This window comes from Rhodnius prolixus, unplaced genomic scaffold (assembly GCF_049639745.1).
Source record: "Rhodnius prolixus isolate KJV_2025 unplaced genomic scaffold, Rpr scaffold_9, whole genome shotgun sequence".
NCBI lineage: Eukaryota > Metazoa > Arthropoda > Insecta > Hemiptera > Reduviidae > Rhodnius > Rhodnius prolixus.
In genome coordinates, this window is record NW_027411604.1 from 24,877,647 (window position 1) to 24,889,570 (window position 11,924).

General features: G+C 33.4%; 1 protein-coding gene and 1 long non-coding RNA gene across 4 annotated transcripts in view; one reads left to right on the forward strand and one right to left on the reverse strand.

The window, feature by feature from the left end:
* Window positions 1–4,249, forward strand: part of LOC141454735 (uncharacterized) — a 633,436-nt gene extending 629,187 nt beyond the window's left edge. Inside the window, exon 6 of the mRNA XM_074129302.1 lies at window positions 3,341–4,249. Within this exon, the coding sequence (XP_073985403.1) occupies window positions 3,341–3,423 (83 nt within the window). The 3' untranslated portion in view covers window positions 3,424–4,249. The remainder of the gene's footprint in view (window positions 1–3,340) is intronic.
* Window positions 4,250–5,306: 1,057 nt separating this feature from the next.
* LOC141454736 (uncharacterized) lies at window positions 5,307–11,668 on the reverse strand. Of its 3 annotated transcripts, XR_012458921.1 has the most exons (4): window positions 11,364–11,668; window positions 8,933–9,036; window positions 7,735–7,874; window positions 5,307–6,628 (listed from the first exon to the last, which is right to left on the reverse strand). It is a non-coding gene; the product is annotated as an uncharacterized lncRNA (long non-coding RNA). The 3 variants fall into 3 exon arrangements; XR_012458922.1 differs by lacking the exons at window positions 8,933–9,036; window positions 11,364–11,668 and adding an exon at window positions 8,138–8,344; XR_012458923.1 differs by lacking the exons at window positions 8,933–9,036; window positions 11,364–11,668 and adding an exon at window positions 7,995–8,131.
* Between the last annotated feature and the right edge of the window lie 256 nt (window positions 11,669–11,924).

Here is an 11,924-nt window from a genome sequence, read left to right on the forward strand (position 1 = left end):
ATATTTTGGCTTTTTCTAAGAAGGACAAAAAAGCGCTCGTAATAGACCCAACGGTAAGATATGAAACAAACGACCCAAACCAAGCGGAAAAGGTGGATATTGAAAAGAAGGGAATTTATGAAAAGTGTATTCCCTTCTTCAAAGAAAAGTTCCGCGAGGAGTTCGGTGAGAGGGAGTATAGGGTAATGGGCCTTTGGTTCGGAGCCCGGGGAACCCTGCCAAGGCTTACGGTTGATTTTGCGAGAGAGATGGGTTTTTACTCTACCGGCCTCCACAATCTTGCTGAGTCAATTATTTTGGACTCCTTGGGAATTCTGCATCACCATATCTACGGTGCTTAAATCCTAAGGTGACTGTGTAATTATGGATTAGTGACGAGGTCAATATGTTTGTCTTTTATATTGACTGGGCATTCCCCTCGTTGTTTTTATATATATTTATTTATTTATTTATTTATATTTTAGTTGTATATTTAGTAAATTTTATCTACATGTAAATAGTGATTTTATTGTTATTTATTTAATGCACTACAAGTTGACTCTTTTAAATTAAAAGTTACCCGCAAAACGAGATGCAAGATTATCTGGTGGATTGATATGTAAGCTGTGTTTTAGCAACCTCACGGAGTTAGGCAGCACCGTTTGTTGTTCTTGCAACGAATTGTTTCTCTAGCAGAGACACAAGGTTCAATATCACAATAAACTACTTTTAGATTTTTAAAAATAAACTTCAATTAACTTTGTGATTATGTTTTCAGTAATATTAATGTGCTTTTTGAGCTTGCATTTTCTTAACAAGATGGGTAATCCTGGGATTGAGATTGCTCAAAGCGACACGCACATCATCATTTGCTTTTTTTAGTCGATTCCTGGACTTGTTTTTAGGCGCCCGACGTCCCATTCACCGCGCCGTCGCCGCACACGCAACCGCATGTCAAATATAATATTATATTTTTAAAAATGTTAAGTATTTCGCGTACCATATTTTAGTTCTTGCGGACCACAGGTTAGGAACCACTGTTTTAGAATATGGCAGGTTATTATCCTCTTTTTTTTAGCTACAACATTAAAAAATTTAAGCTCACTTGTTTACAGACGACACGCCGAACCATTAATTATCGTATTGAAATTTTATTGATTCGAAAAGAGTGTCGCGCTTGATTTTTAAATAAAACTTAATTATATATTACCTGTAAGTAATGGAGGAACTACCCAGTGACAGCACTTTCTCCTTGTCATTTACTTAAATGAGACTACTGACGCTTGTGGTTGAAAATTTTAAGATCGCTGTGGATAGTAAGGACTGGAGTCAAAATAATGAAGCGTCAACAACACAGTATGAAAATATTTTTTAGGATTGTGATTCAAGAAAACATAAACAATGCAAATATGTACGAATAAAATGAACCACGTACATTTAAATTCCCTATAATTGCTTATATTACATTCCGTTGGAATAATGACGTAACTCGATGAAGAGATTAATTTTTTTTTTGGCTTTGTGAGAAAGGTTTGTGAAGAATTAGTCAAATTTTACAAAACAATATTTGTCCTAAATAATACTACAAACAATGTATCTTGAGTTATCTTATTGAATTGTTTTAACCGGACAATGAAATATTCTATTAAAAATAAACGTTTAGAATGATTCATTCAAAAACATTCAAGTGTTCAAAAAAATTGTCCACCATGAAACTACTAATTTCCACTGAATGTCTGAACTGAGCCAAACTTAAGTCTAAAAGGTATTATTCCATTTTTTCAATAAGGCTATCGAAATTCATAAACGTTCAAACTGTAATTGATTAAAATAAAAAAGAAAAAGACCACTACATATACTTTTAGAACACATAAACATGTGGTCGAATTAAATTCCAGTCCATTGTTTTAAATAAAACTCGATTCCCTTTCAAATTTCTTGTTCATGAATAATTCATAAAGTGAAAACAAAGCAGAGGGCAAAATTAGACGGATCAGTGTAATGTCTATTCTTGACATTCACATCTCTTCTTCCCTTCAATAAAAATGGGGTATTATTTTGTCGAATATAAATTAGCATAACATTTTATAAACAGTTTTAAATAATGCGTATATTTTTGCACTTTTTTATATATATATATATATAAAATATATATATATTTATATATATAAATATAATTATATATATATATATATATTTATATATATAAATATAATTATATAAAATATAATTCTATCCAAAGAGTGATGCCTGCAACAGCTTTTCTCATCTTTGTTGTTGTGATGAGGTTATCTATCAATATCATCGTTTTGTTATTGTTGAAAATGATGGCGTTAATTTTAAACACTTTCATAACCTGCATAACTAGTTGATCTTGTTTTTAATTTTTATTCTTACTCAAAATGAATGGTTTTGGTTATAACTGCCCAGATTGGGAATGGATTAGCTGAGTGGTTAGCGAATACTGGATTCCAATGCGAAGATCACGGTTTCGAATCCAGCTGTTGGCTCTTAGAGTTGTTCCCTTCCTAGGAAGTTCTTACATCTCCCTGTACTGAGCTCCGGGTGCCAATAATCTCTGATGTTTATGCGCCTTAAATAAAACAAAAACCAATAAAATAGCCCAGATCATCATAGCCTGACTCAGACCGTGCCTCTGCAGACATCTTTCTACAGCTTTAACTCCTCCCGGTAAAAACCATCACCTACCACCCAAAAAGGTTCTTGCCTTTTGAAAGGAATTTTAGCACCTTGCCTTACCCTAAAGCAGGGGTTCATCATACGAGTATTCTCTTCATGTCGGCATACATAGGCCCCAAAATAGTGTAACTGTATTATCTCTTCCCTGGTCACTGAATTTGCTAAAGCATTTCCAGACCATCTTTCAAGCTGATAACACCAGAAGTTCAACTTGGATAGCAGCCTGCTTTTTGGGGAGAGCCATAGCCCCTGGTGAAGTTAAACTTTAATCTTCCGATGGCGTGGATTTTCCATCTGAAAAGAACTAGGAAATAACCTAATTCTTTGTCCACGAGTTTTCATTTTATCTAAGTCACAATAAGGGCCAGCTAGAACTCTACGTTTATGCGCTGAAATTTTACATTTTCTTATTTAGGCCAGCCATAACGGGATAGGTTACATAACCTTATAAGGTATTTGCTACAGTGAATGGAAATGTTTTCAATATTTTACCCAAATTTATGGATATCCTAAAACATATTTATTCCATTTGGTCCCATTTTTCCCCTTTTCAAATTCTTTTTAAATAGAATTTTATAATTTATGTTTTGGTGAACTGTGAGCACTCTTGGGTTTCCACTGATATTAACTAATAAATGTTTATTTAAAATTTCTGTTCCAGATTTTGACTCGAGCTGTGGAAAACCATCGCTGACATATGTTCTATTCATCTCATTGTTACTGGTTAGTTACGTGACAAGATAGCTACATTTATTTACTGTTTTATAAATTATTTTTCATTTGATTCCATCAAAGTTGATTACGATGACTTTCTCAAATTTTAATTAATATAATAATAAACAAAACAAAACAAAATAAAAAGGATTCATGTAAAATAATATTATAACTGTTTAAAAAGCCACAGTACAAAAATAAATGTTATTTAATGTTTTAGAATTAAAAAAAAAAAATACAAAAGTGAAATCAACTAAACCATTTGTTTAATTAAACATAAAGATAATTAAATGTGCAAGTATCAGAGGGAATAATTAAGAAACATTGTTAAGAGTTTTACAATCGCTCAAAGAAAATTAAAAAAAAAATACTAATAACAGTTAAAAAATGAATTTGTTATAATTGTAAGTTATTGTGTAAATATTATATTTGTAGTTTAAATGTGTAACTTTTGATGTAAAAATTTGTATAATTTAATTGTTTTCTTGCCCTTAATGTTAATGTTTTTTAAAAAAAATTACAATTAATTGTAAAAAAAAATAAATAAAAACAAAAGTTGTAAATATTTATGTATAATAATTAAAAAAAAATAAGCAAATCTATTAAAAGCTGAATATTTGTGTCAATTAAATTCCTTCGTGTTATTACGTTTTTTTTTCTATTAATTCAGACCATATCCCTTGCGCAGTTCTATTTTTTTCCCCCCTTTCTAAATTTCTCTAAAGTTACTTCTTACAAAATTACTAATCACAGTTTATTAATTAGCAAGTTTTAATTGAAAAGGACCTTCTTTGTCGAAAAATGGAAGCAAAAATTTCCCATTTTCTTAAATTGACCTTGTGGGTTAATAAATAAGCAGAGTTAGTTGAAAGTAACAATAAGTAATTAACCTTAATAACACAAAACATGGAAACTACGACTATTTATTATAGTTTCATTCCTCCTGAACAGAAATCAAAATAACTGTGTGAACATACAAATATTTTCTTGCATACTCGTCTGAAAGTCCAGCTGAATAGTTTCTTAAAAGCAATATCAAGCTACATCAACTTATGTACTTAATACTTAGCAACATCTATACATTAGTATGATTGTAAATTACATGGATAAGGCATGTTAGCCAATGTTTCCCCTAAAGTTGCTCTAAAACAAATTTAAAAAGAAATGTGGCACTTGATCTTAAGACATGAGACTCAAAAACCGACATAGGAGCAACTGAACTCTAAATGCATTTGATTCTTATAATTCACAGGAGCTTTGAATACTGTTTCGGTTGCTTGGTCTCCCTGGTCACTCCGGGATTCCGGGTGAAGAACTTGCTGATGAAACAGCAAAGAAAGGAGCTGCGAAAGTGTAACAATGACTCCTCCAGCCCATTATCCCTGTATCCCATCGACGTTGTAGAACAGAGCAGTGGATTTTGAAGGAACATCGGAAACGGTGGAGATTCCGAGCTGAAAGCAGGTCAGGCTAAGGAAATTCTTGGTTTGTCAAAAACGGATATGGCTGATTTTAGCAAGTCCCGGATCCGCCAATTGGTTCAGGTCTTGAGTGGACTTGCGAATTTAGCGTACCATCTTTTCAAATGCGGCCTTACCCAGTCGCCAAATTGTGCTGGCTGTGGTGAGTCCAATGAGACTGTGCGGCACTTTGTAGAGGTGTGTCCAATTTAATCTAAAACTAGATTTCTCGTCTTCGGTAGGGTAAATGTTTCCCTACCGGAGATTGTGGCATCTGGTAATCTTTACGAACTTTCTAGTTTTATTCAGCGCACTGTGGCAATTGAGTTGCCATGCTCCCTATGTCCTGTCACTACTTTATTAGTTTATTGTAGAATAGAATAGAAAAGAAATTTATTATTCTGGGACAATTTTCCCCTAAGAATAAATACAGGAACAAATAGAGGCCTTAACAGTTTGGCCTGTGATTATACAGAAAATAAATAAATAAATAAGTATTTACAAAAAGTGAAAATAAAAATAACAGCAGAAATTAAGGAAATAAATTAAAACAATTAGAATTTCGGAGGAAGCTGAATAGAAAGTAGATAACTAAATAGACGGGATTTAAAGATGGATAGGGTAGGAGCATGGCGGACAGATGAAGGCAAGGAGTTCCAGAGAGAGGTAGCACGTATTAGGAAGGACTTGTCAAAGGATGAGGTACGGTGAGAGGGAATATAGAGATCAGATGAGCGAGATCTAGTGTTACGGGAATGGATGCAGGATTTAAACTTAAGGAGTTGAAAAATACAGGAAGGCCTTTGAGACTGGATGACTTGAAAAAGGAAAGAAGCCAAAAAATATTGGCGGCGTTAGACAGGAAAAAGCCACTTCAACTCATCGTAGCAGTGCGAAATGCGAGAGTCTCTGGAAATGCTGAAAATAAATCTTATGAAGCAGTTCATGAGGCGCTTAAGCTTAGCTTCAATATCACCAGAAAGACCGCCATACACTAAACAACCATAGTCGAAATGGGGGAATATAAGAGAGGAAACTAGGAGTTGCCGGGTCTTAATTGGAAAAAGGTGACGGGAACTATTAAACTGCTTAAGGATATGGATGGAACGACGAGAGATTTGGGAAACATGGTTTTTCCAGGATAGGTTTTGATCGAAAGTGATACCAAGGTTTTTCACAGAAGAACAATATTTTATTGGGGTATTGTAAAGGAAAAGATTAGGAAGAGGAACCAATGATTTAAGGAGTGGGTTGGAGCCAATAACAATAGCTTTGGTCTTTTCTACATTCATTGTACTGCTATCCGGAAACTCTTAGACGGATTTATTGGCCTTGAAGCCCCGCGGTATCTCTCATGAGATGAAGGGTGGGCGGGGAACAATGGGAACCATTTTGGATTGCCTGCGTTTCTTCCCCTTTTTGGTGGAACCGCCCTTCTAATACAATCTACAATCTTATAATTCACAGCAGAGGCCTTGTTGATGTAGAAGAAACAAGAAGTAATGTCCTCTTTAACATCTCACGACTTCAGCCAACTCAGGATAATGAAAGAATTTAGAAATTAATTTAAAAAATATTTATCGTTACAGTTTAAACAATTATTATTAATTACTAAAGGATTAGTTCAGTGGTTGAACGTACACTGGAATCCAGCCGCTGGCTCTTAGGTTTTCTCTTTCTAGGAGCTTCTTGCAGCTCACTGTGTGGCGATGGACAGTGCTGTCCATGGACAGAAGAAAACTGTCCGGAGGCCGGCAGTGCATTGAAGAAAGTTACTAAAGAAAAACAAAAAACTAACAGTTTTTATTGCATAAACAATTGCATACAAACTAACAGTTTTGGCGAGGATTTTGCCTCTTTCTAAGTTTTGAAAATATTCGAAATAATAAACTTATTCATCACATACACACTGCAGTCAACAATGGTTAGCTTATAACAGTAATAAATAATACAGCACTCAAAGGTTAACTAAAAATGGAAATAAATAAAATATATTGTCGTCATTAATACATAATTCCAGCAGAAGTAACAGTTCTTAGCTGATTAGTTAGTGACCTAACTTAATGAGAAGTTAGAATGGAATTTGTTGTTAATTTAATTAATTTAAACACAATGCATAAAACCGGGCCTACAATAGTAATATTAGGCACTCGTGTACAGTGGTCTGTTATGGAGGTGAAGATTTGTATCGTATTTCATACCCTGACATGTGTAGTTAATTTAATTTACTGCCTCCCTTCACATGTATGTAAAGTGTAATATTTAGGAATATATACATTTATATGTGTATACAAAATTAATACCGTATTAAAAAGTATAATTTCATAAGGAAGATTTAATATTTTGTTCTATTATTATTATTAATTTTAGGAGAATTATCACGCAAAAAGTGATAATTCTATTCCCTTTAAAATTGGATTAGCCCATCTCGTTTGATTCATTAATGAGCAACATCTATTTATTATTGCTTAAAATCAATAAGAAAAGCAAAAATTTCAAGAAAGTACAAGAAGAGCTTGTTAACTGACCTATTGCAGTCTACTGTTACAAGTTCTATTTTTTAAGATTTTTTTTTCTCAACTTTATTATTTATATAAGTCACATGAATGTAAGTTTAGATCCAAAAAATTAATACACCCATTAAAGCAGTCTTAGGGAATTAAAGAATTAAGAAAGGCAAAATGAAAGTCGATTTATTATGTAAAGAAAACATCCTAGAAAAAATAATAAAACTGAAATCCAAATTATTTACTCTTGAAGACAATTAGAGGAGCAATGTTAAACCTTAATCGAAAACATTAGTGCACAAAGATTTGGTAAAGAATTCTCCTTGTAGAAGAACCAATATCTGATTCTCTGATAAATATTGCAAGCTTCTTACCATATATCCATCCTTCTGTAGTTGCAATGTCTGTCTTCGATTAAAAATTTTCACGATCTATATGCAGGCTATCATCAGAACTTAGAAGGAATCAGGAAGCATTAATGCTCAAGAACTTTTTGCAGAACAGCTTGGATAACCTTGAAACAAAAAAAAAAAAAAAACTCAAGTCTTAAGAGAACCTAAAACTGTATGAGATTTTTTGACTTAATTTTCACACACTTCATAGTCTCATAATGAAAGAACTTTCTATGTCTCACTTTATTTTATTTTTGTCAGGACTAAATTTGTGCATACACTTTAGTTCAGCTTCTACTATTAGATCTTTTATCAATAACTGCGGTCAATAATAATTATATTAAAATTATTTGTGAGGTTCGGCACCAAATAAAAAAAATTATACCTTGTTCAAAGAAATTAGATGTGCAAGTTACATTTGATGATTAGAGCTACTGTTAATATTTAGTGCTACACATATCGTTTACAGATGTACCAATTAACATATGTAGATTTTGACAAATCAAGATCATCTATCATTAGTTGATTTTCTGATTTAGATATTTCCATTACCTTCCCAATCTTTTTTCATTAGTGTACCCCTTTACCTGATTGTTTCCTTAGTGTGTACCCCTAAAATATATATATTAACAGTAACTTTAAATTAACAGCAAAACAATCTGAATATAATGTGTCTTGTAAAGAACATATACGTGTGATATGTTCCTATTAAAAAAAATCATTTATGAATAGGTAAACATTTCAAACCAATAACAATTTCAGGGGTCGTAAATTGAAACAGCAAAGCGTTAATAAAGGAGTAGTAAATTATATGCAGGCCATGTGTAATATTAGTCAAACTAAAGCAACATTTTTTCGAATTTTTACATTTTCCGCCATAATAACTTTTTTTTTTGCGTACCCCTAAACAATCTTTCACGTACCCCAGTTTGGGAACCGCTGATCCTATCTGTATCATTTGTAAATGATTGTAATAATTCCACTAATATCGTAGAAAAGAACTCTAGAATCATTTCTCAAGCAATTTTGTATTTATTTTAACACTAATTTTTGTATACTTCAACTTAAAAATTTATTTTCTCACAGCATAATTTATTAAGTTATTAACGATACTACAATTACGAAATAAAAATAAACATAGAGCTTTTGAAAACCTTCACTTCATGATGACTTCACTAACCTTTACTTCACTGACATGTTCATTTCTCTTTTTATACGTCATAAATTTATTCGGGATTGTTATGTAGTTAACTTTTCTCAAAGTACCATCAAACAACCTTGAAGCTATAAAAAGTTAAAAAAAAAAAGATAAGTAAAAAACATTACTATCGGATATTGAATAACATGGACAAAAGTGCAAAACTTGTCAGATTGAATATAACTTTTATGGCCATAGCGTCTTCTGAAGATGGTGAAAATGATTTTCCTGTTTTTCTTTTTTCCCCTAGCGTCCAAAATATTTTTTCTTGCGACATTTGGTCTTATTTCTTATTCAAATGTGCCCGTCCTGATGGAATAACAAAAAAAAAACTTCCCAAAAGATTATGAACTTTAGACTGGTTCAAAGGTTTTGTGTTCTGAAGTCTATCTGTTTGAAAATAAATAATTGAGCTTGTTGTAGAATTAACTAATTTTCATTTATTAACAAAACAACCCTCTATCTACGTATAAAATATATTTTGGTCCAGATTTCACGGAAATACTTTCTACCTTCTTAAAACCTGCTGGGTTTAATACATCTTAACAGTCTGATCAACTTTACAGGTATGTGAATTCTCTTTATAGATTTCACTTAGGGAGAATAATTAATACGAGGTGTAGACAACACTGATCGTGATGACGTACACGATACTAAACTTGTTTAATATATTATTGATTTTTTTTTTTTTTTTAACTTTACAACGACTTTACAAAATAAAGGGCAAAATGCCTATTTTAGGAAAATAAATAAAGTTAGCGGGCAGAGCAGTGAAAATAAATGACTGTCCTCTTGAATAATAAAGGACGAATGGCCAGCGTAATAATCGTATCTCTTCTAGTTTTATCAACAACCTTTTTTTTCACAAATTCTTCATATTCATTGCCTAGAGATGACTTTTTAGTGAGTCCGAGACTCACTTGAGTAGTTCGGAATCGGGAGGAAAACAGAATCATAATCTGCGACCTTTACCTTCGATGGTACTTTTTTTAAGATCGTTTGGTTTTTATTCTTCCTGATCTATTTAAGTTGCTAAGTATTTAAAAATGTTGTTAGGTCCACAGTGCTGAATAACATTATCCATTAGTCATTGATGGATTAGTCATTATCCCTGAACTTGATGAAGTTCCATCAATTGAAAGCTGAGTCAGCAGCAAGTACGAGGTGTAGCTATTAAATAACGAGACTGATGCTGCTACCGAAGAACTATGCATGTGCTAAATCCTAAGGACCCACAGCTGTGCACCCTTCTCTTTCGATTGCAGCGTCTCACCTGTTTGTAGAGAAATCTGTCTGACCAGAACCGTCGTTTGTGTAAGAGGTGTTAGTTTCGTTTTGCCGAAAACATGATACTACACATGTAGTAGAGCAATGAATTGTCGTGAAATTTCACATGAAATTTGGTGAAACCGCTACTAAAACTTATCTTTTATTAAAAGAAGTTTATGGCGATGAATGTTTATCACGTGCGCTAGTTTTTGTGTGGTTCAAGCGTTTCCAAGATGGCCGAGAAGACGTCGTAGATGATATTCCGCCCGGGTCGCCCTTCCACGTCCAAAACGGATGAAAATATCGATTATAATTAATCAACATTACTACCGTGAGCTGCTTGCTCAACCCCGTGAAAGAGTAAGGAAAAAAACGACCCGATTTGTGGAAGAACAAGTCATAGGTTCTCTCCATCAAGACAATGCGCAAGGCTCACACTGCATTGTCTGTCAAGACGACGTTTCTAGGCAAGTACAACATCCCAGTTTTAGGCCATCCGCCTTATTCGCCTGACCTGGCCCCATTTGACTTTTATCTGTTCCCCAAAGGCAAATCTGCATTAAAAGGTGCACGATTTCAGTCCGTTGAAGCTGTGAAAGAAAAAGCGGCACGCGTCATTCAGGAGTTCACAGTAAAAGACTTCCAGCACTGTTTCGTACAATGGAATTCGCATGGAGGGTTGTAGGGATAGGGGAGGGGTGTATATTGAAGGTGATAATAACTAAATATGTATAAATTTAAAATAAAATGTTTTTCAGCAATAGTCTCGTTATTTAATAGCCACACCTCGTAAATAACTTAATAATAAAATAGAAAATAGGAAATACATGGATAATAGTAAGGGGTGCACCAGCTTATTGTAGAGCACTGAAAATTGTTTTTACATATCACATCTAAATGATGAAAAATATTATAAGTGACTAAGCACATTAACAAGAACTACATTATCGACCGAAGTAAAATTAAAACTAATTAATATGGGAATTATGGTTAGGTTTCAGGTGCCACGCATCTTCTAATTAGTCTGTGCCTCTTCACCGCCATATAAAATGGGAACAGCAGGAGCGTACAGGAGGAGAATGTTAAATTTAAATGAAATCAATAGTAACAGATGTGTAGAGGGTGGCCCAATCAAAGCGCTTACCTCTCCCCGTAACGAGAGACCAAATCTGCACACATGTGAGACGACTCTTAGCTGTTTATTCTGTACAGATCGAGTGTGCGCGAATTGGTAGTTTAGTGAGTTCAGGCAAATCTCGAACTTGTAGTTAGAAACTAGCTTCACATCTCTAGACAACCAACACTGTCCTCCCAAACTAACCTAGAAATACATCCCCACTATCTGTATGTGTGCCAAGAAGTGTAGGTTTTACTTTTAAACAAACACAGACCAGTTCTGCACCTTGGAAAGCAATTGACGGGAAATTAAATTTCCCTCGTTAGCATTTGTGCGCAATCAGTTACAAGAATCTGTAACCATAAATACCATGCTGTACACTTTATTCAATGGTACATGTACAAGTGTTTATGTAAACTAATTTAATCAATTTATATTATCGTTATTAATTAGAAGTAAAAATGTTAATGCGACTTAAGAATCTCAAATTTAATTAAAACTACAGATTAAAAAAAAATAAAAAATATTTACCAGCAATCAAATGCCCTAACGCATTTTATTCAATGGAACTTGCTGCAAACAATTTGT